Source organism: Thamnophis sirtalis, unplaced genomic scaffold (assembly GCF_051295495.1).
Source record: "Thamnophis sirtalis isolate CommonGarterSnake01/CBP01778 unplaced genomic scaffold, rThaSir2_p1.2 scaffold_7, whole genome shotgun sequence".
NCBI classification, from domain to species: domain Eukaryota; kingdom Metazoa; phylum Chordata; class Lepidosauria; order Squamata; family Natricidae; genus Thamnophis; species Thamnophis sirtalis.
Genome location: NW_028261387.1, coordinates 45,245,898 through 45,273,451, shown reverse-complemented (window position 1 = coordinate 45,273,451; position 27,554 = coordinate 45,245,898). Strand labels below are relative to the sequence as shown.

Below are 27,554 nucleotides of genomic sequence, written 5' to 3'. Positions count from 1 at the left end.
TCTTTGAGGCCACACACAAGGCGGTCGAGGAGGGCCTCGTCAAGGTCTCGGAATTCACAGTGGAGGGCGGCCGATCGCAGGGCAGCGACGTAGGCGCTGACTGACTCTCCCTCGGCTTGGCTGCGTTGATGGAAGGCGTGCCGGCGGGCTATTTTGGATGGGGACGGGGGGTAATGGCTCGTCAGCTTTGCCATCAGGACGGGCCATGGTACGGCCTTGATAGGTTCAGGGGCTGTGAGAGCCCTGGCAGTGTGGAATAAGTCCGTTCCGCAAACGGACAAGAAAAATGCGCATTTTCTTTCATCCGTCAGCTCGGTAAGGTCGTGGGCGACCAAGAAACATTCAAAACGGGCGGTGTATGACTCCCATGTCTTGGAGCCATAGTTGAATGGCGCGAAGTTTAACGTGGCCATTCCTGTCAGGGAAACAGCGACGTCTCGTCGCGGCAGAAGCAGAGTGAAACGCGGTTCTAGTGACTCAGCGAGTGACTTCAGCTACTCGCACCTCAGTTTGGCGATCCCACCCTCGTCGCCAGTGGTGTATACCAGGACCCGTGGGTAGCCAGAAGAACTGAGGCGGAGACGGGAATAAAGGCTAACAAATTTTGTTCCCTGACAAATACAGGCTAACAACTCAGAACCGGCTTCAGACAGGAATGCGCGCGGCTCGTTTGGACAGCTCCCTTTTTATACAGGAGCTGTCAAACGATCAGCCAATCGGGTGTCGAGCGCTTCCCGCTTAAACTCTTTATTTTAGCGCATGCTCAGAACGTGACAAGTGTGGCTGGGAAAATCTAGTTAGGGAAAGCGGGCTTCAGCTCAATCTTGGCAGGTCCAAATAGATGTGGATTTTCAAGTCTCCCAGATCTGGAGATTTTCCATCTTTAACTCTGAAGAGTCCCCAGACAGAATTGGTGTTCAATTTGGCAGTCCTCTTAGGCACACAGCTCCTGTTTAAGAAATAAGTGACAGTCATGACTAGGAGGTCCTTTGCATAAATCCATCTTTGGGTATTAATTATGCTCATCTGTGGATTGGAAGACTCTCCTTGCAGTCACTCACATGTTAGTCACCTCCCTTTGAGACTACTGCAGTGCACTGTACATGGAACTCCCAGCAAAGAAATTGTAATGTAAGAGAAGATCGACAAAAGTGCATTTTGGCCAAAAACAAAAACATACAAAAGGTAATCAACTTGGCAAAAGAAATTAAAAAACCTATGCCCATACTTCCCTTCACCACAAAGAGATAATTAGAAAGCATACATATGATAAAACATAACAGAATAACAGAATAAGAAGGGACCTTGGAGGTCAAGCAGGAAATCTTATATAATTTCAGACAAATGGTTATCCAATCTCTTCTTAATAACCACCAGTGTTGGAGCACTCAAAACCTCTGGAAACAAGTCGTTCCACTGACTAATTGTTCTAACTGTCAGGAAATTTCTCTTTAGTTCCAGGTTACTTCTCTCCTTGATTAATTTCCATCCATTGCTTCTTGTCCTGCTTTCAGGTGCTTTGGATAATAGGCTGACCCTCTTCTTTGTGGCTGCCCCTGAGATATTGGAACACTGCTATCATGTCATCCCTGTTGTTTTTATCTTTAACCCACACACCCAATTCCTGCAACCGTTCTTCATATGTTTTTACCTTCTGTCCTCTAATCATCTTTGTTGCTCTTCTCTGCACACTTTCTAGAGTCTCAACATTATTTATTATATTGTGGCAACCAAAACTGAATGCCATATTCCAAGTGCAGTCTTAGCAAGGCATTATAGGACAAAACTTACAGTGAGGGGAAAGAACAATTAGGATTGCCCCCTGGTCAAATGGAACAACAGAATGATCATATTCATAGCTAGCTCACACACAAATATGAGCACATTCCCAACTCAAACACAAAGAACCATGTTCAAAGCATGTTCAAAGTACCCCATTTCTCGTAGCTACCCCAAGAAGTGAACCTCTTTGCTCCCTAGAATAAACAGATCACCTCCTAGCACCATGCCGTGTGTCTTATTTGCGATACTATGGATTGGAAAAGAAACCCAGAAAATTCTTTTAACAGAATGAATAGTACACAGAGAAAAATAATAATCTGTTCTGCATTGTCCCAGAGTACAGGACACAGAACAATGGATTTAATTCACAAAAACCTAAATTGGAACCGAGTGCTAGGAAAACTGTCTAAAAGTAAGAGCAATTCAACAGTGGAATTAATTATCCAAAGTGGTAGATGTCGATGGAGATTCTCAGACATCCAGGTCATGGTTGTCCCAAAGGTGCTTTTCCAAGAGGCAAGTGGACTTTCTGGTTTTTCTTTGAACACATTTCTCTTCTCATCCAAGAAGTTTCTTCAGCTTCTTAGTAGTGGATTCCCAGTTCAGAGACTGGATAACCTTGTTTCCAGAATGAAGAGGTTCCTGCCTGGAACAAGGGGTTTGGATTTGATGTCCTCACTCTCAAAATCTATTATAATAACCAGGAGTTATGATGTTTCTGGGGAAAGTTGTATTCAACTATGGGTATGGCTTTTTAGGCAGAGGCCATTACAGGGTATTTGTTTAGTGTGTCTTTAAAAATAAAAGATGGTTGTAAGAGCCACATTTATGAATTAATATGAATTAAAAACATTTAACTTTAAGACTGATGGGAGAAACCCACCTCCTTTCCTCTGACCTGGATTGGTAGCTCAAAAATGCCAATGTACCGAGTATGAAGAAGGAACAGCTGCTGAGGCCCTTTTGCTGTCTCAGGAAATCTGACAGCCCTGGGAGCCAGGCTGATGGCTAATTATAAACACATGCTTGGTGTACTTGTGTCTGGGGGAGGGCAACTGCCAGCCCCGCAGCCCTACACTACTCTGAGAAGATTGGGCCAACCGAAGCAAGGGATTCAGAGGGGGCTTGAGCTTCCCTGGGGCTGGGGAAGGGGGCCTAGCTGTGGGGCAAAGAAGAGGCAGAAGAGACAAGAGAAGTCTGGTTCAAGGAGGCAAGAAGGAGAGTTATTATGGAGCCCACATCTGTCCAAGAGGATAACCTGAAGAAGAAACAGCAGAAGGAAAAGGCTAAGAAAACTGCTCTGGAACTTCCTCCTAGGCCACCCCGCTCTTTGCTGTGCCTCACCCTCAAGAACCCAGTGCGGAAGGCTTGCATTGCCATTGTGGAATGGAAGTATCCTTTGTGGGGAAATGTTGGGGTAGCTTCTGGAATGATTTGTGCTTGGCCTGGGGCCCAACAACCAGGTGTAAACATCTGAAACTTGGAGGAAACAAAGGCAAAGGGGAAAGGCTGAGAAATATTGCCTAACAACGCAGCTCTTTGGTGACCACGATCTATAGAGCAAATTCTGTTTATGTTCTCTAGAAATGCAGGGATGGAGTCAGATTAGGTGTTGGTCTTTGTCTCTTTTAAGACAGGCACCAACAAACAGGGAAGAACTCAAGCATTTATGTTGACCCTGCCTTCAATTGATCCGTAACTCGGGAATGACTATAATAGCATGAGTTTACTGATGTTGTAATTTCTCATTTCTCTAAAGCGGTCATAAATGCTGATTTTGAAATAGAAGACCTGAATGCAGTCGAGATGGTTAATTTGTCTGTCTCCTCCACTGAATTACGTTGAGTTCAGAAATAGCTTCCTGTCCCTCCTCAACGGATTTTATAACTGAGAGGATATAATAGCCAGGGTCAGAGAATCTTAAGCAGGAAGGTTCTTTACAAAAGCACCAACATTTTCCCTCCTCTAAGGCTGCAGGGTAGTTTTGTTCTGATTCAAAAACTAATTGATCATCGTACAATGTCTTTTTAAAAAAATTCTGTTCAATTTGACTCATTTGCTTGCGTCACATGATTTATTTTATCCTAGTGTTTGTTGAATGGACAAAGCATTCTGTGATATGGTTTCTTATTCTCTCTTATTCTTTGTGTTGGACTATAATCTGGATAAAATTGATTTGTTCAGACATATTGTAAGAAATTTATCTAGACTAAAGTTAGAAGAATAAGGTATATGGGCAGAGGTTTGGATGAGGTGATCTTTCTAGACTCCTGTTGAACATCCTAGTTGTAATCTGAATGTAAAAACAGATTATCAATCAGAAAAATAATCATACTGGTATGAATCATAGAATATAGTGTACACCCAGTAAGCTATTTCAATGAAACAAATGAAATAGGGCAAATATTAATACAGATAATTCTCAATTTATCACAGTTCATTTAGTGACCAAAGTTACAACAGCACTGAAAAAAGTGACTTATGACCATTTTTCACACTTATGACCATTGCAGGATCCCCATGCTTAGGTGATCAAAATTCAGATACTTGGCAGCTGATTCATATTTATGATTGTTGCAAGGTTCCGGGATGTGTGATCCCCTTCTGTAACCTGACAACCAAAGTAAATGGGGAAGGCAGATTCACTTTAAAACCATGTTACTTTTAATAAGTGCAATGATTGACTTAACAACTGTGGCAAAAAGGTCATAAAATGGGACAAAACTCAAATGTCTCACTTAGTACATAGATATTTTGGGCTTAATTTTGGTCATAGGTTGAGATCTACCTGTATTACTTAATGGATAGACGAAAGAAAATGAATTTTTATCCTTTCCCTGCGTATACTTGGATAAAAACATGTGGCAAAACAAGCAGACTTTAAATTGTCTCATAATCTGAACACTGAAGCAACTAATTCTACGTGATGCCATGTTTCAGGCATGTGGTATGGTGGAAAAGTGGAGAATTGTTCAGTTCTTCCCTGAAAGAAATATATAAATCTTGGGCCAGCTATGGATAGCCAACAACAAAAATTTCATCACCTGGAAAACTGCCGCAAATGATTCTGTAGGAAAGAGATATTAGCAAATTATTGACAAATTAGCTGCAGGTCTTAGACTGCAACTGGGAATGTGAATATATAGATCCAGTTTGGTGAAGTGGTTAAGGCACCAGTCTAAAAAGCAGGAGATTGTGATAGTAGTAACCCTTCAGCTGAGTGATTTGGGTCAGTCACTCTGTTTCAACCCAATCACTTCATAGGGTTGCTGTCATGGGGAAAATAGAAGGAGAAAGGAGTATTAGGTGTGTTAATAACTCCTTTGAGTTATTTATCAAAATAATAAAAGCAGGAAATATATAAGTAAACTAGGTTATTTCTTGTTCATATTACACGTTCCTTCTTTCCACCCTAGTTCCTTAATCCCTTGAACCAAGTAGAAATACCCCCCTCCAAATCTCAGCCCTATCCTTCTAGTAGTACCATAATGGCCTTCTATGGTCCTGCCCCTCAAATGTTGCCCACCCTTGACTTAGTGTAATGTGCGAACCCACCATATTTCAAATAGTGACTCTGCTAGCGGCTAGAAAGGGACAACAGATTGATGCCATGATAAACTGGTTTGATAATAGCATCTAGGCCAGTTTGAATATGCCAAGACTCATCGGCACTAATGCTGGTCACTATGGTATTCTTTCTTCTTTGTAAAATAATGTTTGCAGATAGGCATACATAAGGAAAAAATTAAATGAGATCTTTCACAGCTAGAGTCATGCATATGACTATCTAAAGTTTACTTCTTGCCTGGCATTGGTAAAATAATAAGTTCAAGGTTTATAATTGTCATTTTCACAGGGATAGATTTGGGACTTGCTGGATACATCTGGAATTTTGAGAGCATCTGTGATTTTAGAGGGGAAACTCTTAGGCCTTCATGAAATGGCTGTCATGGTAGCAACTATCAGTTATAAAATGACATCTATATTGGAAGACATTTTGATGAGATTTGTCTGTGTTCATAATTCTAGGCTTCCAGGAAATGCTATTTTTCACTTTACTTCTGTTTTTTCTAATAATGCCTGTAAGAGCCAATATGGAGCTCTAAAGCAACCTGGGAAATAAAGACGATGCCGGAAGTAAAGTGATGCTTTGTTCTACAATTTACTGAAAAGTGAGGGAGAGAAGGTAGCTAGGCCTAAACGAGGAATACATAGCCAGGATACACTGGGGGCATGAAGTTTCCTATCTCTGCTAGACTAATTTGAAATGCTTCAAGTCGTTCAAGGGGGCTATGTAAGTATTTTTAAAGTATGGGTAGTCTTCAACTTATGACCACAATTGAGCCCAAAATTTCTGTTGCTAAGTGAGACACTTGTTAAGTGGGTTTTGCTCCATTTTACGACTTTTCTCACCTCATTTGTTAAGTGAATCCCTGCAGTTACTAACATGGTTGTTAAATTAATCTGGCTTCCCCATTGAGTTCACTTTTCAGAAGGTCTCAAAAGATGATTACATGACCCTGGGACACTGCAACCACCATAAATATGAGACAGTTGCCACCCTGATGTGACCATGAGGATGCTGCAAGGGTCATAAGAGTGAAAAATGGTCATTCATAAGTCATTTTTTTTCAATACTGTTTTAACTTTGAATGCTCACTGTTGTAAGTTGAGGACTATGTGTAATATCGATGAACTGATCCTGCTGCATATCTTGATGTAAAGACTGTGGGCAGAAATTTCAGGACTTAACAACAGGGAATTCTAAATGGAAGGCAGTGATGTTTGTCTTTAGGATCAACCAGAAGAGCAGATGCAAATATTATCAACCTTGAAAAGGCAAGACAATGGCCTGATAAATGTCTTGTCTGGAGCCCTGTCTCAAAGTATTTGTGCATCTCACATACACACACCAGCTTTATATGCCCCCGTTTCTCTCTTTATCACAGCTGCTTGGTGCTTTCACTGTCCATCATTTTACTAATTACTCTTAACACATCTCTTCTCCTAATTTAGCCATATGGATATAGTGCCTAGTCTTCATTCTTCATGCAAGCAATCAGTTTGCAGTGAATGTAGAATCTAATCTTAGAGCTCATTCAGTGGGTACAATATTCCCTCTTTTAAAGGGCGTTACACCCCAATTCCTTTGCTTTTGGTCACTGATGGTATGAAATTTGGAGTGGGACACCAATTTATAAACTGAGTACTTTTAATTTGAAAATATATATTACATACAGTATGGCAATAATTTTAGTGTTCACATTTCATAAGGTTTCTTCTTATGAACTATTTATTTCTTGTGTAATTGAACAATTGCTTCTTCCCTGGGATAATGGAAATGCTATTTCTCACCTTAGTATTTTCAATTTCTGTTTGACTTTCCATGTTTCTCTAAAGTCCAGTTTATGGTGTTGAACTTGGTAAGAATAAATCAGAAAATCTGAGACCAGAACAATAATTTATGTTCTGTATGTTGAACTATTCATCCATTTGTGGCAATGTCCTTCTAATGCTTATTCCATTCTTCTTTCTTTCTTATTTTTTTGTCAATCAATTCCTTTCCTTGCCATTATTTGTGTTTTATTTAATCAGCATTTTCAGGATTTCCTAGGACATAAATTATTTTCTTATCCTTGAAAGGTTAGTTGCTTATTCTTTCTCAGGATCTTTTGTTATTGAAGCATAATATTTCATATTGAGGAAAATATAATATTTCATATTACTTAAAGTAAAAAGTTTTTCAGTTACGACCTTCGCAGATCCCCATAATCATTTGATCAAGATTCATATGTTTGGCACCTGGTTCATATTTAGGACCATTGCTGTCTCCCAAGGTCATATAATCATCATTTGTTACCTTCTAACAAGCAAAGTTAATGGGAAAATCAGATTGACTTAACAATGGATTACTAATTTATCAACTGCAGTGATTCACTTAACAACTATGGCAACAAAGTTGTAAAATGGGGCAAAACTCACTTAACAAATGTCTCACTTAACAAGAGAAATTTTGGGCTCCATTGTGGTTGTAAGTCGAGGACTACTATATATCTCTATCTCTATAAACATATACATTGAAGTTCTTTTGCTTTATTATTTCTCAATTGTAGAAAAAAGGAGAGTTTAACTTTTAAACAATAGCCACCTGGCATTCTGAAGCCAAATTAGTTGGTCATAGTTTCTGTTTCTGAGTGATTTTTGACATTTATCTTGGATATTAGTTGCCTGCATGGCAACACCACAAGCTGCTATATCTTAGTTTCTCAGAATTTCTCTTTTCATTCTTCATAGGTACAAAAAGCTAAATGACTCTGAGAGCTACCTAGAATTAAATAGTGAAATCTTTTCTTCTGTATCGAAAAGCAGCTATGTAGAGTCATTTTAAATGGAAGGGTTGTGAGGGGAAAAATGCTTATTTACTATGTCATTTCATGTTTTTAACATCATTTTTATCTAGTCGCAATCTGATGCTTAACTATTAATCTATCAGTCATAACCTTCTGGCTGAGATTGTTTGGGGTCATAGTCAAAACATTGGTGGAAAGCAACCACCACATATTATAAATGTGACAACAGCTACTGTATTAAGAAAATTTAGACTCACATTTGAGAACGCACTGAAACCCTATCAGTCACCATTTCATTTATGGTTGGATTCGTCTCACTATTTACCATGCGTACTTACGTTATTATATACCCAGTCTGTGCATCATGTTGAGTCTCTGGGGTAGGAATGAGTTTTTAACAGTGGTAAAATTCATTTTTTTTTTACTACCAGTTCTGTGAGCGTGGCTTGGTGGGCATGATAGGGGAAGGATATTGCAAAATCTCCATTCCCACCCCACTCTGGGGCCAGCCAGAGGTGGTATTTGCCAGTTCTCCAAACTACTCAAAATTTCCGCTACCAGTTCTCCAGAAGCTGTCAGAACATGCTGAATTTCACCCCTGGTTTTTAACCTCTTTGTTGTGGAGAGAAATCACATTTATCACTCCTAAAGCCAAAAGTTCTCTCATGACAAGCAGAAAAGGGGAGAGTGAAATGTGTGTGAGAGTAAGAGAGAATTAGAGAAAGCCTTTTGCATCAAATTACATTATATGTATCTCAAAGACCCTCACATGCCTGCAGCTAATAAACTATGTCACAGTCAGAAAATGTTTTATCATAGATTAGAGATGCTTCTGCTCCAGCCAGGAAAGTAACCTTTCCGAGTGTTGCCAGAATAAAGTGTGTTTGGGTTCTAGTGTAGCCAAGAATCACCACACCTCTGAGTGCTAACTAGGGCACTCTTTCCACAGTATCATTTTCACAATAAATTACGTATAATTTAATTTAAAGGTAGTTTAAAACAAAGGCAATTAAGTGCCATAGCTCTTAATTGGATAATCCCTTGCAAACCTAAGCAGGGTAAAACAGGATTATAATTTGGATGGGAGAACCACTAAAAACCTCCCAGCTGTAGACCAGAATGGGAAGTTCCCAAAACATCCTGGGAGAAATCAGTGGCAACTGACTTATGTATGGTTGCCAAGGAAACGATATGGTTGTGTCCATGAAGTCACCAGCAATTGCATTCAATTCAAGTTAGTCTTTATTTTTTACCTAAATATGGAAAAAGGGAAGAGTTTTAAGCAATAGAATTCAACAGAGTATACTGTTATACAGCTTACGACCATAATTGAGCCCAAAATTTATGTTGCTAAGTGAGAAATTTGCTAAGTGAGTTTGCTCCATTTTACAACTTTTCTTGCCTCATTTGTTAAGTGAATCCCTGCAGTTCTTAACTGTTGTTAAGTGAATCTGGCTTCCCGATTGACTTTGCTTGTCAGAAGGTCACAAAAGGAGATCACGTGACTCTGGGACATTGGAATTGTCTCTCATAAATGTGAGACAGTTGCCAAGCCTCTGAATGTAAATCACATGACCATGTGGATGCTGGAAAGGTCATAAGTGTGAAAAATGGTCATAAGTCACTTTTTTCAGGGACTTTGAATAGTCACTAAATGAACTGTTGTAAGTCGAGGACTACCTGGAGTTACTTTTTTCTACCTGTGTCTTTTTGCAGTCTACAAATCCACAATAATTAGTGTTTGTTATCAACCAACATAGTTATAGTCTAACATGCATGCCAGAGTAGACTTTTGAACCCATTCTTTCATCCAAATATTTGAAGTACAGTTCCCAGAATCCTCAGCAAGAATGGCTGACTTAAGTGGTAAGCACTAGGATGTAGACAGACAGACTAACGTATCATTACTGTTTCTATTATTTACTGTTATTCCTATTATTACAGTCTTTGCCACAAACTACACAATCTAACCCAATGTTCCTTAACAAGCATCTTTAGGCCCTTTGAAATCATCATCCTATTAACTATCTTTGCCAACTGTATTGCACTGGCTATCTATCTGCCCATGCCTGAAGATGATACCAACAAAATGAATTCCAGACTCGTAAGTCACTCCAATTTCTTTTATTCACCTTTTTTAACCATTGTTAACCTATACAGTCTAACCCAGGGGTAGTCAACCTTTTTATACCTACCGCCCACTTTTGTATCATTGTTAGTAGTAAAATATTCTAACCGCCCACCGGTTCCACAGTAACGGTGATTTATAAAGTAGGGAAGTAACTTTATAAAATTTATAAAGCAGAGTTACAGCAAAACCCTACTGTCCACCATGAAAGCTGAAACGCCCACTAGTGGGCGGTAGGGACCAGGTTGACTACCACTGGTCTAACCTATACAGAGCATGCTAGCTGAGGAATTCTGGGAGTTGAAGTCCACACATCTTAAATTTGCTAAGGTTGAAAAATTCTGCTTAAAGTGTGCTGAAGAATAGACTACTGTATTTCTTTGGAGCAGGGCAAAATAGACTGGTATTTTCTTTTCACTAGCAGAGAAGGAAACAGGTTTAAATCCTGATGTTTGAACTGTATATCTGTAAAAATGAAGGAAAGCTTGGGGGCTTTCTAAAGAATTGTTGTGTTAATTCTCTCATGTCTCATAATAACTAGGGATATTGGTTTCAGACAGCGGTGGGTTTCACATTTTGTTACCACCAGTTTGCCCAGGGCGCACCCACCCACTTCGCACACCCGTGCCAGCTTTACAGGCGCATGTACCCCTTCCATACATGTGCCTGGCTTTTCCGTGCATGTGCCTTGCTCATGTGTGTGCCTTCTGCACATGCACCCAGCATCAAAAACGTGCCTAAATAGGATGGCATAGAGCCGGGGCGGGTGGGTGATTTCCTCTACCAGTTCGGGTGTACCAGTCCAAATTGGCTGATTACCACCTCTGGTTTCATAAAATGTAAGAGTTTGTGTAGTTGTGTGCAAATTTTTAAAAGAGAGGGACATCCCCCTCCTTTTTTATTACGTAGGAGTAAACTATCTAGGTACAAAATGACTTGCCAAAGATCCATGGGACTTTTTTCTTTTATAGATGGAGGTGGTTTTACTATCTGCAGTAGTGTTCCATCCTTCCTTTGTTCACTAGCATTTGGGAGGAGGTGTGCAGATGCTTTATATAGCTGCTTGCATACTTTTTTTTGAATTGCAAAATAGCTATTGTTTTTCATTTGGAAATGTGTTGTGTAGTTTCCCCGCTCCTCCTGCTTATCTTCTAATCTTTCCTACTCCGTATAGAACATTTTTCCTAGGTATATACAGACGGGGCAGTTATCTGTAAATGTAGATTGAAAAAGAGAAACCTGGTTGAATTCTACCAGATGGAGAGATTTAATTTGGGGAATTTAATGAAAGGGAGTCTTGCATTTGGCTTCTCGTGCTGAAAACTACATATCTCTCACTGTCCTTAGCATTAAAATAAGCCTTTATTTTATTTATTTTATTAGAGGGATGCGGTGGCTCAGTGGCTAAGACACTGAGCTTGTTGATCAGAAAGGTCGGCAGTTCAGCGGTTCAAATCCCTAGCGCCGCATAATGTTACTTGTCCCAGCTTCTGCCAACCTAGCAGTTTGAAAGCATGTAAAAATGCAAGTAAAAAAATGGAAACCACCTTTGGTGGGAAGGTAACAGCCTGTGAGCTTTCGGCATTTAGTCATGCCAGCCACATGACCACGCAGATGTCTTCGGCCAGCACTGGCTCTTTGGCTTTGAAACGGAGATGAGCATCGCCCCCTAGAGTCAGAAACAACTAGCACATATGTGTGAGGGGAACCTTTACCATTATCTTTTTTGTTAAAATAGAGTAGTTGGGTATAATCTTCTGTGCAGTAACGAATACTGTCTTTGCATGAAAGGATGATGCTTTCATATATTTGAGGTCGACTCTTGCTCATATGGCAATCATGATTTTGAGGCAGGAAAAAGATGCACAGAGCATGTCTAGAATTATCTCCAAATGCTTCTCCCTTGGATCACCCCCCCCCAATAGAATAGAATTCTTTATTGGCCAAGTGTGATTGGACACACAAGGAATTTGTCTTTGGTGCATATGCTCTCAGTAAAAGGGAAAAAAGAAAAAATACATTCATCAAGAATCATAAGATACAACATTTAGTGATAGTCATAGGTTACTAATAGAAATCAAATCATACTAGTAAACAAACAGAACAATATAAATTGTAAAAAATACAAGCAACATGGTTATAGTCATAAGTGGGAGGCGATAGGTAATAGGAAGGATGAGAAGAATAATAGTAATACAGTCTTAGTAAATAGTTTTACAGTGGTGTGGGAATTAGTTGTTTAGCAGAGTGATGGCATTCGGGGAAAAACTGTCCTTGTGTCTAGTTGTTCTGGTGTGCAGTGCCCTATAGTGTCGTTTTGAGGGTAGAAATTGAAACAAGTTATGTCCAGGATGTGAGGGGTCTGTAGATATTTGCACAACCCTCTAATCTAATCTGTACACTAATCTATACAAGGTGTATTCACAGGGCCAGCTATTATAGGTTTTGCTTCAGATATCAGCATATATATATTGCGACAGAACTCTGGAAGACTTGTATTACAATATTATAATAGAGCAGCCAAAATATTTGGAATGGATATAAGGATGCAATGAAAAACAGTAGAATAGAAAGTATGTAAGGATCCAAATTCAGGCTGTTATATTGACACATTGAAATGGAAAGATAATGGAAGATTTATCACAATAAAACATTAGATGGGAACAATTGATGATGTTCCATCATCACCTTTATCTCAAAGAAAAAAAAGAAAAGAAAGTAAACATAGTGACATAAACCATATTCAACCAGAACTGCAACTCGGTACCGTAATTGCCTGGTTTATGGTCTGTTAATCCATTGCTTATAACTTACCGCTATGAGGACTTGGCACTTTTTAGGAAGAAAAGATATTTGCATCTGGTGGCAGCCTCTCAATTTTTTAGAAGCATTGGAATAGGAAAGGGATGAGTAGAGTGACCAGCAATGCTATGTAAGCTATTTAAAGGCACAGGGGGGCTATTTAAAACCTGTCCACCGATTCAGCTGAGAAAGCCAAACTAGGTTTCATGGAGTTCCTGGAAATGCTGATTCAGAGGGTCTAGCAGCTAAGAAGCCATCACAAACTAGAAAAAAAATGCCTCTTTACTTGGAAGAGGAAATAGCAGAGAGGTGGGGGGAGGGGACCACAGTCTCATCCTTAACTCTCCCTCATTATTGCCAGATTGTGTCTACTTTCTTCTTTGTTAAAATTCTGGTAACAGTCACTCAGGAGATGATTAGATATGACAAGCATCTTCTCGGCCCTTCTGTTAATTCAAACTGTGGGATAGTCAAAACTCCTGTATAATTGATTGACTGTTTTAGTAGATATTCCCCCACCACCAGGAATTAGTTCACTAACCTTTTTTATTTGTTTATATTTATTGTCAAATGTATGCAGCCATCCAAAACAAGTGACTTCAGACAGAATACAACAAAGCTAGTTAATTAGTGAATGCTAAACAGCAACCACTATTTTTATTATTATCATTAAAAACATTGCTAGCTATAAAAAGGAAACTAAAAAGAGGAACTGTTGGGCAAATGATTGTTAATAATAACAGAGACACCTCAATAATTCACCTGGAATCTCCAGGACTGATGGCACAATCAGGCCTTGAGACGTCTTCAGAATATCAAAGGTGATGAAACCAACCTGACTTCAAGGGGGAAAGATATTCCATAACAGGTGCAACAGCAGAAAAAGCCGGCTGCCTAGGGCCCACCAAATGTAGCTCACTAGTTGATCGAATCCATGCCCTCTCTTCTGGATCTAAGGAGACAGGTAGCTGTAATGGGGAAGATAACTCTGTCACCTTCATGTTACTCATCAGTGTCAGCTTCAATTTCAAGCTAAAATTTGCCTAACCCTGAAAAAGGCCCTGGATATTCTAAGTGTGTGTGGGGGTGTGTGGTGTGGTGTGGTGTGGTGTGTGTGTGTGTGTATTGATTGGGAATTGCAGCTGTAAGAAGCTGAAAGAGTCCTCTGCAGCACTGAGGGGTTGAAAATGGACTTGTTTTGAAGTTAGCCAGCTACTCTTTCCCTGGGTGACATCAGTGGGGGGATATGACCGGTATGCCTCGTACCGGGGCATACCGGTGCCTGCTGGGAGCACCAGGTACCATTCTGGTATGGTGCTCAGGACGGCCCACCCACCTGCCCGCCCTCCTTATCTGTATTAGAGCCAATCGGGGCTTACGTGCATGCCCATGGAGCATACAGCGCCTGTGTGACGCTCCGCCGAGCAGCTGGAACATCGCGGAGTGTTGTGGACGGTAAGTATGCATGTGCGCACTGTGCATATGCTGTGCGCATGCATGTGGTGGACGTCCGGCCCCTTGCACTGTACCGGTTGCAACAGGATCTGGAACCCACCACTGGGTGACATCTTCCATATCACAACTTCCTCCATTTCTGCCAGAAATCCACATTGACTCAATACTTAAAAAAAAAAAACATGTTGAGACTTTAAGAAAAGTGCAGAGAAGAGCAACAAAAATGACAAGAAATCTGGACTCTAAACTCTATGAAGAACAGCTAAAGGAACTAGGTATGCTTATGTTAAGGAATAGAATATTGAGAGGCAACATGATAGCAGTCTTCCAATACTTGAAGGGTTGCCACAGGGAAGAAGGCAACCATTTATTTTCCCTATCACCTGAGGTCAGGAGAAGAAGCAATGGATGGAAGTTCGTCAGAGGGAGAGCCAACTTGGAAGTAAGGAGGAATTTCCTGACAGTGACAAAGATTAAGCAGGGAACCATTGCTGGAGGTTTTCTAGAAAAGATTAGGTGATCATTTATCCAAGACATTCTGAGGACGCCTCCCTTGGTCATGGGTTGGACTAAAAGACCTCCATGGATTGGACTAAAAGACCTCCCTTCTTACCCTATGATTGAATAGGCACTGGAGTCCATTGGTTTCCCTACAAAATATGCAAAAACAAATTTGATTTCCTACCAAGCATGTTGTGTCTACTTTTTCTGATTTTCTACAACTTCTTGGTGTATGTGTGTGTGGGGACACCGTTTTGGAATATTTCATGTAGAGGTAGTGAAATTTGGAGGAATCTAGGAGATCTTTTTTTAAATTAATATTCTCAGCGCCAGATATGCAAGGGATAGTAGTATAGTGAGCAGATTGGGCAGAATCAATTTTCAGAAATGTTTTAGGGGAGGTTTCTCATAATAGGTATGTGAAATTAGATTACTGCTTTGGGGGAGTAGAGTTTTTCGTCTCTATGTTTTATCTAATGGTTGTCTAGAGTTGACTCCTGCAGCCCAGGTCTCCTAGCCTTAAACAGCTCAGATAAATACACCTTTTTAGAACTTAATCATTTAGGAAAACAGAACAATGTTTGTGCCACCAAAATTGCCATTTTGCAACTCCTTTTTTTTCTGTCACAGAAATAAATTGTATGAGTTATATAGTATTTACATCTCAGAGTTTGATTAAAAACTCAATTTTAGTACAGTGTGTCAGCTGAATTTTGTACTTACTATTTTCTATTCCTATTTTTCATAACTATTCACTATTAATTTGTATCAGAAAATAGTTTACAGTAGGATAGTTCTTTTATTTAGCTGTACTTTAAGGTTGGTATAAAATCATAATGTCATGATTTAAACTGTAAGAACGTACTATACACTGTAGCGGTGCAGTGATTAAAATGCAGTATTGCAGACTAATTCTGCTAACTGCTGACATTTTGATCCTGCCCGGCTCAAGGTTGACTCAACCTTCCATCCTTCCGAGGTTGGTAAAATGAGGAGCCAGTTTGTTGGAGACAATATGCTGATTATTTACTACTTAGAGAGGGCTGTAAAGCACTATGAAGTGGTATCTATATCTAAGGGCTATTGCTGCTGTATATTTATTACTGTCATACATATATGCAACCATAGCATATCGGTATGAGTAAATGTAAATTATTATCACACTATATGAGCTGCTAGATCATTAAACAATCTATCTATCTATCTATCTATCTATCTATCTATCTATCTATCTATCTATCTATCTATCTATCTATCTATCTATCTATCTATCTATCTATCTATCTACCTACCTACCTACCTACCTACCTACCTACCTACCTACCTACCTACCTACCTACCTACCTACCTGTGATGTGCTGTGACGTTCACGGCCGGTGAGGCAAGCGGGCAGGACCTTTATATTCTCCTCCCCCCACCCCTCCAATCTAGGCAGGGTCCAAGCGGCTCCGTAAAAAGAAAACTTGCCTGCCTCTTGCCTTTGAAGGAGAGGAGGAGGAGGAGGGCACCCACTTCGGGAGGGGGGTAGGACAAGCTGCGGGGTTCATCTCCCCACCGCATAAGGATCGGAGGGCTCGCCTTGGAGTCTGCCTCTCTGAGCACGCACTCGCTCGCTCGCTATAGCTGGGGGAGGGGGGCAGTGGGGGGCTTTAAGCCAAGCGTCTGAATGCAAGAAATGAATAATCTCCTCGAGCAGCCTCGCACACCAGAAGCACCGAGGAGGGGCAGCAGCAGCTGGCATTGGCAGAGCCCCCTGCCTCCACCCACCCTCGCGCACCAGGATTTTCCTTGTGGCATTTCGCCTCCCCGCCACCAGCTGGAATAGTGCGCGTGCACGCGCCATCCACCCCCTCACCCCAGCTGCACCTGAGGAGAGGGGGGAAAGCCAAATAGAGCCCCCCTTCCCACGCAAAGCCCTCTTAAAGCAGAGAACAAGCCCGCTCTATGACGGACAGGCGCACTGGCACTTTAAAGTGCATGCTGCCACCCCGCTGTATGGCCAGGGCAGCGGCATGCTCTTTAAAGTGCCAGCATGCCTCCTGGCCACAAACCAGGACATGTTTTGCTGTATGGCAGGCAAAACATGTCCTGGCTTGTGGCCAGGAGGCACATTGGTACTTTAAAGTGCATGCCGCCGCCCCGGCCATATAGCGGGGCGGCGGCATGCACTTTAAAGTGCCAGCGTGCCTCCCAGCCACAAACCAAGACATGTTTCACTTTATGGCAGGCCGAGGCGGCATGGCTTAAAAAAAATAAATAAATAAATGTACCAGCCCGCGCACTAGCAGAGGCAGGTAAAACACACACACACACACTAAAAACAAATTACAATTACTTACATTACAAATAATTTTGAATTCCTCCCTCCTGCCCCCTCCCTCTGACCCACATACCTTCCAGCTATGTCAGAGAATTTCAACTCTCCTCTTGTCTGCCAGGATGAAAATGCAAAAAGAAAAATGCAAGATTTGGTCTAGCCAGGGCCAGGCAGGCTAGGATAGTTGCTGCTAGAGTCACCACGTGAATGACTCTGCTTAACTGTTTATAAAAAGCCTCTAAACAAAGTGCCCTCTGCAGGAGGAGGTGGGAGAATCACATGCCTCCTTTGCATAAGGAATTTTTCTCCTTTTAACCCTTGTTTAACTCTGAGCAAGGATTAAAAGGCAAAAACTTCCTTATGCAAAGGAGGGCCATAGTTCTCTCGCCTCCCCCTACAGTTAGCACTAAGCAGACTCAGAGTCACTGTGACTCTGGAGTCTGGCAGCAACTACCTTAGCCTTTTTAATTATTTTACAATTTCTTTTCTTTTCCTCATGACACTGGTGAGGCCCCGCCTCCCCTGCCTCCCCTGCCTGCACGTCCCTGCTACCTACCTACCTACCTACCTACCTACCTACCTACCTACCTTCCTACCTACCTACCTACCTACCTACCTACCTCTATCTATCTATCTATCTATCTATCTATCTATCTATCTATCTATCTATCTATCATCTATCTATCTATCTATCTATCTATCTATCTATCTATCTATCTATCTATCTATCTATCTATCTATCTATCTATGAGGTAATACAAGATGCCCTGGCTATGTTCTCATATCATATAAAACCAACATTCTCTAGTATGGTAATTAAAACATTTTTCTGTTAATTGCTCTTTACTATTTTATCCTTACATTGTATTATCTTAACTATACTAAACAAAATTTGTCAGTGTGGATGACAGAAATGGAAGCAAAGACTTCTGTTTGCAACTACATTGGAGAAATGCAAAGCCTTGACATTCAGCTTATTCAAATGTGACTTCCAAACAGGGTCTTTGTTGATTTGCAAATAACTGCTAATAATAAACAAGAGCATCTGCAATTGTTTTCCATGGGAGAAAGCTAAATCGGCAATGTATTAAAAAAAGAAATATTTGCCATTATGTAATAGCAATAGAACAATACGTACTATGGCATTTATAAAAGGACAGATCCACAGATGAAACCAAAGACGGGCCTGGAGCTATATTCAATGTACTGCATTCAATCTTAACAGTTCTCATGTGCTATAATTAAAAAAAATATACAAGGAATTAGGATTTCAGCAACATAACTTTAATACATTATATAAATACAGCACAGGTGCTCTGGCTAACATTACGGGTTGGTTTAGATTCTTATGAAAATAAACTGGCCCAGGCAAAGAACTTGGATAGCTGGAATATTGTAAGTTTCTGGAGACCTTAAAAAAAAGGTACTGATAAGATTGAGCGAATCCAGAAATGGGCAACAAAAATGGTGCAAGGTCTGAGGGACAAAACATATCTGGAGAGATTGGAGGAATTGAATATGTACAGTCTGGAGAACAGAAGGGAACGAATGACCTGATTGAATCCTTTAACTGTAAGGGTATGAATAAAGTTCTAGAAGGCAGTATTTTCAATATTAAGCAAAAATCAAGAGCATGTGGGCATAACCTCAAACCAACAGGAGAGGAGTTCAAAAGTAATGTTAGAACATATGACTTCACAGAAATAATAGTGGAATCTTGGAATCAACTTTCAACGGAGGTAGTGGGTCATTCATCAATAACTGGGTTTAAACATGGTTGGGACAAACACATACCCGTCAACTGACAAAGATTGGGAAATAAAACTTTAAAATGAAAAATAAAAAAGATAAATAATAATTGCAACAATATTTGTAACACCATCTAGCATCCCCATCTGCCTATCCTAAGTCCTTGGGAAGGACTTGATAAGCAAACAAAATGCCAAATCCAGTTTGAACATCTGGCTGACTGTGATGAACCCTAATAAATAAAAATAAATTAATTAATTAAAAACCCACAAAAAAGTCTCATGGATTAGTGGTGGGTTCCACCCAGTATGGCCCGGTATGGCCGTACCGGTAGTAGCTGGGAGCAGCTGACAGCGTACCAGTACAGTGGCTTGTTTGGCTCACCTACCCGCCCGCGTTCCATACTTGTTTTTAAAGCAACCGGCCAATTGCGCATGCACACATAGTATGCAGTTACTGCTGAGCTCCGATAAGCAGCTGGGTGTTGCAGGGGCAGTGGAGTGCACCTGCATGCGCAGTTCGTGCACGAAGAGGATGCACGGCCACGTGAGCAGCATACCAGTAGTAACAGGGAAGGAACCCACCACTGCCATGGACCACTAGGTCTTTTTCTAGTGTCAGTTTTCTGTGTTTCTATTTAAAAGACACAAGCTTATGTCTTTTAAGGTCAAAACAATGACTGATGCCACTTATAGAGAAATAAGGTGATTTTTTCAAGCAGCATAGTATACAAGCAATCTAAATGAAACTATAATGTATACCACTAATATTGTATATCTTTCCCCTCTTTTTTTCTATATCTTGCAGGAGAAGCTAGAATACTTCTTCCTGATAGTATTTGCCATAGAGGCAATGCTAAAGATAATTGCCTATGGGTTTCTATTCCATGCAGATGCTTACCTCCGAACTGGCTGGAATGTGCTGGATTTTACGATAGTCTTTTTGGGGTAAACAAAGTCATTTTATTCAAGTCTCTCTGTGGTGGAGGGAAAACCTAGTAAAGTAAAATTATTTGAATGAAATTTATTTTTGAAAATTTGCATAGTGCACTGTAAGTTACTAACAAACAATTTAATTGTTATATACCTGTACTGAACTGTATTCCAGTATTTTTTGTTGTTGTCTGTGGTTTGATTTTTTAGTAATTGCTTCTTTATAGCTTATTATTGTCAACCAGGGCCAGTTTGGTGAGTGTCAGAAACTGGGAGACTGAGAATTCTAATCCCACCTTAGACACAGAGATGACATTGGGTCAGTCCCCTTCTTTCAGCTCTAGGAGAGCCTCCTTCTGATATCTTGCCAAGAAAATTGCAGGGATTTGTCTAGGCAGTTGCCAGGGGTCAACATTGACTTGAAGGCACACCCACATTCATTATTTAATGTACATTTGTGTGTGTCTGTGTCTGTGTCTGTGTCTGTGTCTGTATGTATGTGTGTGTTCATTCCAGCATAACTCTGGAACACCTTCAGCAAGTTCAACCAAACTAGGTACACAGATGAATAACTCTGTGGAAAAAAATACTGTAGGGGTAAGACACCTCCAACACCCCTCGGGGTGTGTGTTCTGTTAAGATACAGCCTTTTGTGCCTTAAAATGGCTTCTACTGTACTGCCGTAAAATGGCTTCTACTGTACAGCGCAGTGATGCTGCCATGGTAACAGCTTCACAGTACTGCATAAGGGGGCTCCCCCTGTAAGGGGGAAAATGCTACATTAGAAATTATGTTTGGTCTGGACATTTTCCCCCTATAAATAAATCCAGGAATAGCATGTTGCTTTAGTAGATAACTTTGAATTTGAGCAAGGGAGCAATCTAGTGAATCATATAGCACAAATGTGTAGCAATTGTGGGTCAGCTGAATCCTATGGGAACTTATTTTTCCCCCTACTTAATGATTTCCAATCTGGAGATTCTTGCCATCATTGGAGAACAGCAACCCTCCCCATCCATTGACGCTGGGAGCTGCTGCAGTACAAAATTATCCCAAACCATCATTTTTCTCTGACTCAAAGCAAAAAAAAAACACCCTTATATCCAGTATATACATTCTGTATTCAGTCTGTTATCAGTACACTACAAAGATGGATACAGGAGGTCATTTCCTGCACGAGTCATTTAGCTTACCGCAGGACACAAACAATAAAAAGCTACCTTTTTTCCAATAAAGCCACTATCAAAAGGAAAACATATTAAAGTACTCACACAGGAACAGAGAGCAAACTATATATTTTTGCTGTGCAGTTTTCTACTGGGTCAATGAAAGCCATTTCTGCCACTTCATCAAAATGACCTTCGGTTGGACAAGATCTGCTAACCCATGTGACACGATGTAGAAAAACCTCATTAAGCAGCTACAGTTTTTCAAAGGAAAAGATAAAAGCAAAATTCTATTGCTTCCACTGGAGGAAAATGTTTTCATCCATATAGCCCAACTTTTAATTTTTTAGCTTCGTCTGGTGACTTCTACGTTATTCGCATCTTGTACCTTTTCACTCTCCATTTCTTCTGAAGGGTCTTCACAGTGATCTTGGAGAAAATCAGTTTGATGGAGAATGCGCTCCTTAGCGGGCAAGGTGGCTTTGATGTCAAAGCTCTAAGGGCATTTCGAGTCCTGCGGCCATTACGTCTGGTGTCAGGGATACCAAGTGAGTAAAATGTCCTTGGTATTTGATAAATGAGTAGGAAGCTAAAGCAATGAAAGGATACAATTCCTGTGAGTCATTTGACCCATAGGTCAACTGAGAAATAATATATTAATATAAATACATTGCCACTTGAACTTATTCCTGGAAATTAGGAGGCAATAGATGTAGCCCAAGGGAGATAGTGTTAAAACTGTGCCATTTTCTTATTGCATTCATGTACTGCTATATTCAATAAAAGTCTAGTCTTGCAGGCTAAAATGAGAATTAGCTGTTGAAAAGTTGTTGCGAGACTCTGATCGATTGATTGAATTTATTTGCACCCATCTCTGGGCGGCTGTGTTCAGTAGTTTTAAGAGTTAGCAAGCAGAGGAAGAAACCAATAATCAAGTGGCATCTTATTCATAACGTAAGATTGCATAATGGGGGCCAGGATTGGACAATATTACCTTACACTAGAATTGAAATATGTTAAATTTTGGAGAACATACTGACTTAAAGATGTTCTATTTCAATGTGTTTCAATGAGTGTGAAAGATGGGAGCTCTGCTCCAGAAACATATAGTGAATGAAAACTGGTTTAAGATGTTTTCAGAAGAGAACAGGTTCAGGTCTCATAGCAATAGATCTGTTGTATCTGTTGCTATGAGATTTAGCATATCATCTTGTATTAGTTACCACAGAGCATGTTGCAGGGCATAACATTTAAAGTTATCAATTGGGGTCATATAACAAAATACGATAGTAACTGTAACAACCTGTTCTCTTCCTTCCTTTAGGTCTGCAAGTAGTACTGAACTCCATTATCAAGGCCATGTTGCCACTATTCCATATTACTGTGCTTGTCGTTTTCATGCTGATTATCTATGCCATAATGGGCCAGGATCTCTTCAAGGGCAAAATGCACAAGACCTGCTATTACAATGGGACAGGTATGGAATGTGCTGCTTAATGTAATCATAATAAATTAAATAAAAGTAATATGTGGATCGACCCCTCTGATTTTGGTGTCTCTGCATGAAGATAAGTGTGAAATTACTACCTCTGAAACTCAGTTTCAGTTAGAACTAGAGACTAAACACATATTGAGATGCATGGATACAAAGAGGAATGAGCCATTCTTCATAGAGTCTTATATTTGATTTTCTGTTTCCTTCCTCAGATATCTTGGCCACCGTGGAATATGTAAAGCCAGCTCCATGTTCTACCTCAGGCCATGGACGCCCCTGCATTATTCCTGGATCTGTGTGCAGGGGACCATGGGCAGGTCCCAACCATGGCATCACTCACTTTGATAATTTTGGGTTTTCTATGCTGACTGTCTTCCAATGTATCTCCATGGAAGGGTGGACTGAAGTTCTTTACTGGGTAGGCTGAGCATGAATAATATTTGTCTAGGCCAGATTGGTCGTGTTGCAGGTTGCCTCCAGAAGTTGTAAATGTTCCAACACTGGAAGTTTTAAAGAAGAGATTGGATAACCATTTGTTTGTTTGTTTGTTTTTTATTTATTTATAGGCTGCCCTTTTCCCTGAGGGGACTCAGGGCGGCTTACAATCAAAAAAGGAAGGGGAGTGTAGGACAATACCAAAAAGAAATGTGCACAAAGTAAATTAGACAGTAAAACTCAACATTCACTCAGCATTCGGGAGGGGCGAAAATAAGATTGTCCCCAGGCCTGACGGGCTAGCCAGTTCTTGAGGGCTGTGCGGAAGGCCTGGACGGTGGTGAGGGTACGAATCTCCACGGGGAGATTGTTCCATAGTGTTGGAGCCGCAACAGAGAAGGCTCTCCTCCGAGTAGTCGCCAGTCGGCACTGACTGGCGGATGGAATACGGAGGAGGCCAACTCTATGCGATCTGATGGGACGCAGGGAGGTAATTGGCAGAAGGCGGTCTCTCAAATAGCCAGATCCACTACCATGGAGCGCTTTATAGGTGGTGAGTAGGACCTTGAAGTGCACCCGGAGATCAACAGGTAGCCAGTGCAGCTCACGGAGGATCGGTGTTATGTGGGCGAACCGTGGTGCGCCCACGATCACTCGCGCGGCCGCATTCTGGACTAGTTGAAGTCTTCGGATGCTCTTCAAGGGCAGCCCCATGTAGAGCACATTACAGTCTGAAGTGGTGTAGGGTTTCCTGCCTAAGCAGTGGGTTGGACTAGAAGACCTCCAAGATATTTTCCAACTCTGTTATTCTATTCTATTCTATTCTATTCTAATCATAGAATATCAAGCTGTGGGATAAGGTTATTGGATAACCCTGTACTTTGCATCTTCAGTTTGAGAAGTAAATGACCCCCTCCCCTCCCCAGGGGTGGGTTCCGGCTTCTGTTACTGCCAGTTTGCTTAGGGATGCGCTGCATGTGCATGCTTGATGTGTGCTATGCGCGCATGCACAATAGTAAAAAGAAGATAGAACCGGTTTAGGGGCTTGGCCAGCTGAGTTACTACCTACTCAGCCAAACTGACCTCTGTCCCTCACCCAAAGTTGCATATGACTTGAGCTACTTTCATACACTAGCTACAATAATTCCTGGCTGTAAAAAAAAACCAATAATGAAAAATGAGCCACAATTCAGTTTACTGAGGTTCTGTAGTTGCCTTCCTCTAACTCATGTCTTCTAATTTTGTGGTAAAAGTAGGAAGAAGAAGGAGTTATTTATAAATAATAATAATAATAATAATAATAATAATAATAATAATAATAATAATAATAAAGGCAGGATTTTTTTAAAAAAAATCTCTCTTTTGCTTGATTTGTCTCCTCATACGTTTCCTGGAAAGGTAGTAGAGATTTTTCAAAGGTGAGAATAATGATGATTTTAGTAAAACAGCATCTACTAATTCTGTTTTGTTTTAGGTGAATGATGCCATTGGGAATGCATGGCCTTGGATCTACTTTGTCAGCCTCATCTTACTTGGGTCCTTTTTCATACTTAACCTCATTCTGGGCGTGCTCAGTGGGTAAGCAATTTTCAGAAATGAGACCAATTTTTAGAAGCAATCTTTTCTGACACATTTCTCACCAGCTGCTTTTTTTTTCTTAATGCTTTTTGACCAGAAATAGATGGACATAGCGAATCCATTCCCAGAAAAAAAAAAATTTAAATTCTACTTGTAAGTTGGTAAAATTACCCCAATGTCCTTTCAATCTGAGTCAGTTGATGGGGCAGGGGGCATTGTGCTTAAATGAATGGCTCAAAAAAGCAGTCCTTTTTTAATGTTCAAAGTTGGCCTCACAACAGGGAAGGATGCTTTATTAAGTCGTCGTTTTTTGTGATTCTTTTTTTAAAATGTTATTATCTCAAAGAATGTAAATGGTCAAGATCTCTCTAAAGTTTCTGAAGAGACTTGTCTCCGCTTACTTCTGTATTTATAACTTACCAGTACTGACATGAAAATCAGATTGAAAATTTCAAATGAAAGGAAAGCTCTTGAAATGAAAATGTAGGCCCACAGGTTATCTAATTATTATAAGGATGGGAAATCTAAAAGTTCTGGTTTGATCATGGAATATTCTCCACACAAGTAAAAGTGGGGAATTTTCATTATGTGTTGAATCTAAAATGCAATGACTTGCCTAAGGGTGTCCCTTGCTCACGGGCTTAACTGCTATGCTAAGTATCGCTAGTGCTCATCTGAGTTTATTCCAGGGAGTTCACCAAAGAGCGTGAGAAAGCTAAATCAAGAGGTACCTTCCAGAAACTGAGGGAGAAGCAGCAATTGGAAGAGGATATGAAAGGCTACATGGACTGGATCGTTCATGCAGAAGTCATGGACAGTGACCGGACACACGGTGAAGGTGCTCTGTTCTTTCAGCAGGATTGCCCAACTAGTTTTGTACTATATATTTTATGAACCAGAGCATTCTGCAGTGAAGCTTCTAATTATAGGAGCTTCTAGAACAAGCGGCTTGGTTAAAGAGGCTAACTAGGCAGCATAACCATTCTGAAACGCAGAAAAAATGGGATATTGGAAAAGGATACAAAAATGAATTCCAAAACACAGCTTAAATTATGGCATTTTCAAATATCCATGCTTGCTTTTTAAGTGAACTATTGCTGTCATCATGAAGCTGATCATTATTATGATCAGGGGTGGGTTCCTGTACCAGTTTGTACCAGTTCGCAGCATATGCACGCTGTGCATTGCTCACAAATATCAGTTGAATGTAAATTGCTCTGTGCATGCCCAGAAACATTCTGGCAATGGCAGAAGATACCGGGGAACTGATTCGGGGGCGTAGCCAGCCTGGGTTGCTGCCGGTTCTGTGACCCAAGCCAAATCACCGCTACCAGTTCAACCAAACTGGGCTGAACTGGGAGCAACCACCTCTGATTATGATAGATAGATAGATAGATAGATAGATAGATAGATAGATAGATAGATAGATAGATAGATAGATGATAGATAGACAGACAGACAGACAGACAGACAGACATAGATTATAAAAATCATCAGTATGTATATTCAACAGAGTTACTGAACTCTGCAATATTTGTTAACATCAATTTCTACATCTGTAAATAAACTTTGTGGTAACATTATCTATAGCTCCATTAATTAATTTGCAAACATCATACCTGTGTTTAAATTTCATAGGAATGAGGTCATCAGATGAAGGTGGGTCAGAGACAGACAGCCTATATGAGATTGAAGGCATGAATAAATGGATCCTCTTCTTGTAAGTAGAGCCATTAAAATTTAAGCAAATTCATGTTCTGTAGTTCAGTGTTACATAAATCAATCATTTTGAAGGACTCTCTAACTTAATCTCTGGAAAACCATTACCTGTGGAAATTTGCATATCATTTGGTGAAGAAGTAAATGGTACAGTTTGCAATCCAACATACTTGAATGATAGTAGTGTAGAGAAGTATGATTTAAAAGTTTTCTATTAATAACAGGGGCAAGTACTACAATACATATTTGAAACTTGACGCCATAGCACACCGGCTAAAAAAATTGATTCTCCTAACAATGTTTCTCAATCTTAGCAAGTTTACATCATGTGGACTTCAACTCCCAGAATTCCCTAGCCAGCATATGCTGATTGAGGAATTCTGGAAATTGAAGTCCACACGTCTTAAAGTTGCCAAGGTTAAGAAACACTGCAAAGATCTGGAATTCAGATGTCTTTGCTTTACAGGGTTCCATTGTAGAGACTGGTTTGAGGAAATAGATCTAACTGCCCTTATCTTTTAAATCTCTTCTAGTCGGCACTGGCGACGATGGAACCGTCTTTTTCGCAGAAAATGCCGTGAAATTGTTAAGTCAAATTTTTTCTATTGGGCAGTGATCTTGATTGTCGGTTTGAATACTATCTCCATAGCTACCGAGCATCATCATCAACCTGATTGGCTGACTCATGCTCAAGGTGAGCTGAGCATTTAGTTTCTCAGTACTTTTCATGTTGTGATTAAAAGCAGGTAAGTGTGACATTGTCTGTTCAAACTTTAACTTCTCATGAAATTCTATTTTTCCCCAATGAACTGGCCTCATATCTATTAGCAACCATATTCTCATAACACTTTTGATTTGTTTGCTGTTCCATCACCAGTTGCAATGTCTTCTTATCTTAAAATAAATCTTCTTGTCTCTACTTCTCCATCCTCTTGTGCTTTTGGCCAAAAGAAATGATACATGAAGTTTCATGTGTCTCTTTCCATGATGAGAAGCATGGGATTACTCTTCAATGAACTCTAGCTCTTCTCCTCAATCTCCAAAGAATAACCGGTGGGAGGGGGAGTCTGCACAGAGCTGTCAAAATAACAGTGAGCAGAGCATCAATCATATCATCATGAGTGTCATTGTGACTTTGTTTTGGC

At 40.4% G+C, this 27,554-nt stretch overlaps 1 protein-coding gene across 2 annotated transcripts in view; it reads left to right on the top strand.

Annotated features, from left to right (window-relative positions):
* The first annotated feature begins 2,851 nt into the window (after nt 1-2,851).
* The window catches only part of CACNA1S (calcium voltage-gated channel subunit alpha1 S), an 89,906-nt gene continuing 65,203 nt past the window's right edge, over nt 2,852-27,554 (top strand). For both annotated transcript variants that reach the window (XM_087719892.1, XM_087719891.1), the window contains exons 1-10: nt 2,852-3,174; nt 10,131-10,236; nt 19,892-20,031; nt 21,597-21,730; nt 22,507-22,659; nt 22,890-23,095; nt 24,587-24,690; nt 25,380-25,528; nt 26,329-26,410; nt 26,943-27,103. In XM_087719892.1, the coding sequence (XP_087576018.1) occupies nt 3,011-3,174; nt 10,131-10,236; nt 19,892-20,031; nt 21,597-21,730; nt 22,507-22,659; nt 22,890-23,095; nt 24,587-24,690; nt 25,380-25,528; nt 26,329-26,410; nt 26,943-27,103 (1,399 nt within the window). In that variant the 5' untranslated portion in view covers nt 2,852-3,010. The remainder of the gene's footprint in view (nt 3,175-10,130; nt 10,237-19,891; nt 20,032-21,596; nt 21,731-22,506; nt 22,660-22,889; nt 23,096-24,586; nt 24,691-25,379; nt 25,529-26,328; nt 26,411-26,942; nt 27,104-27,554) is intronic.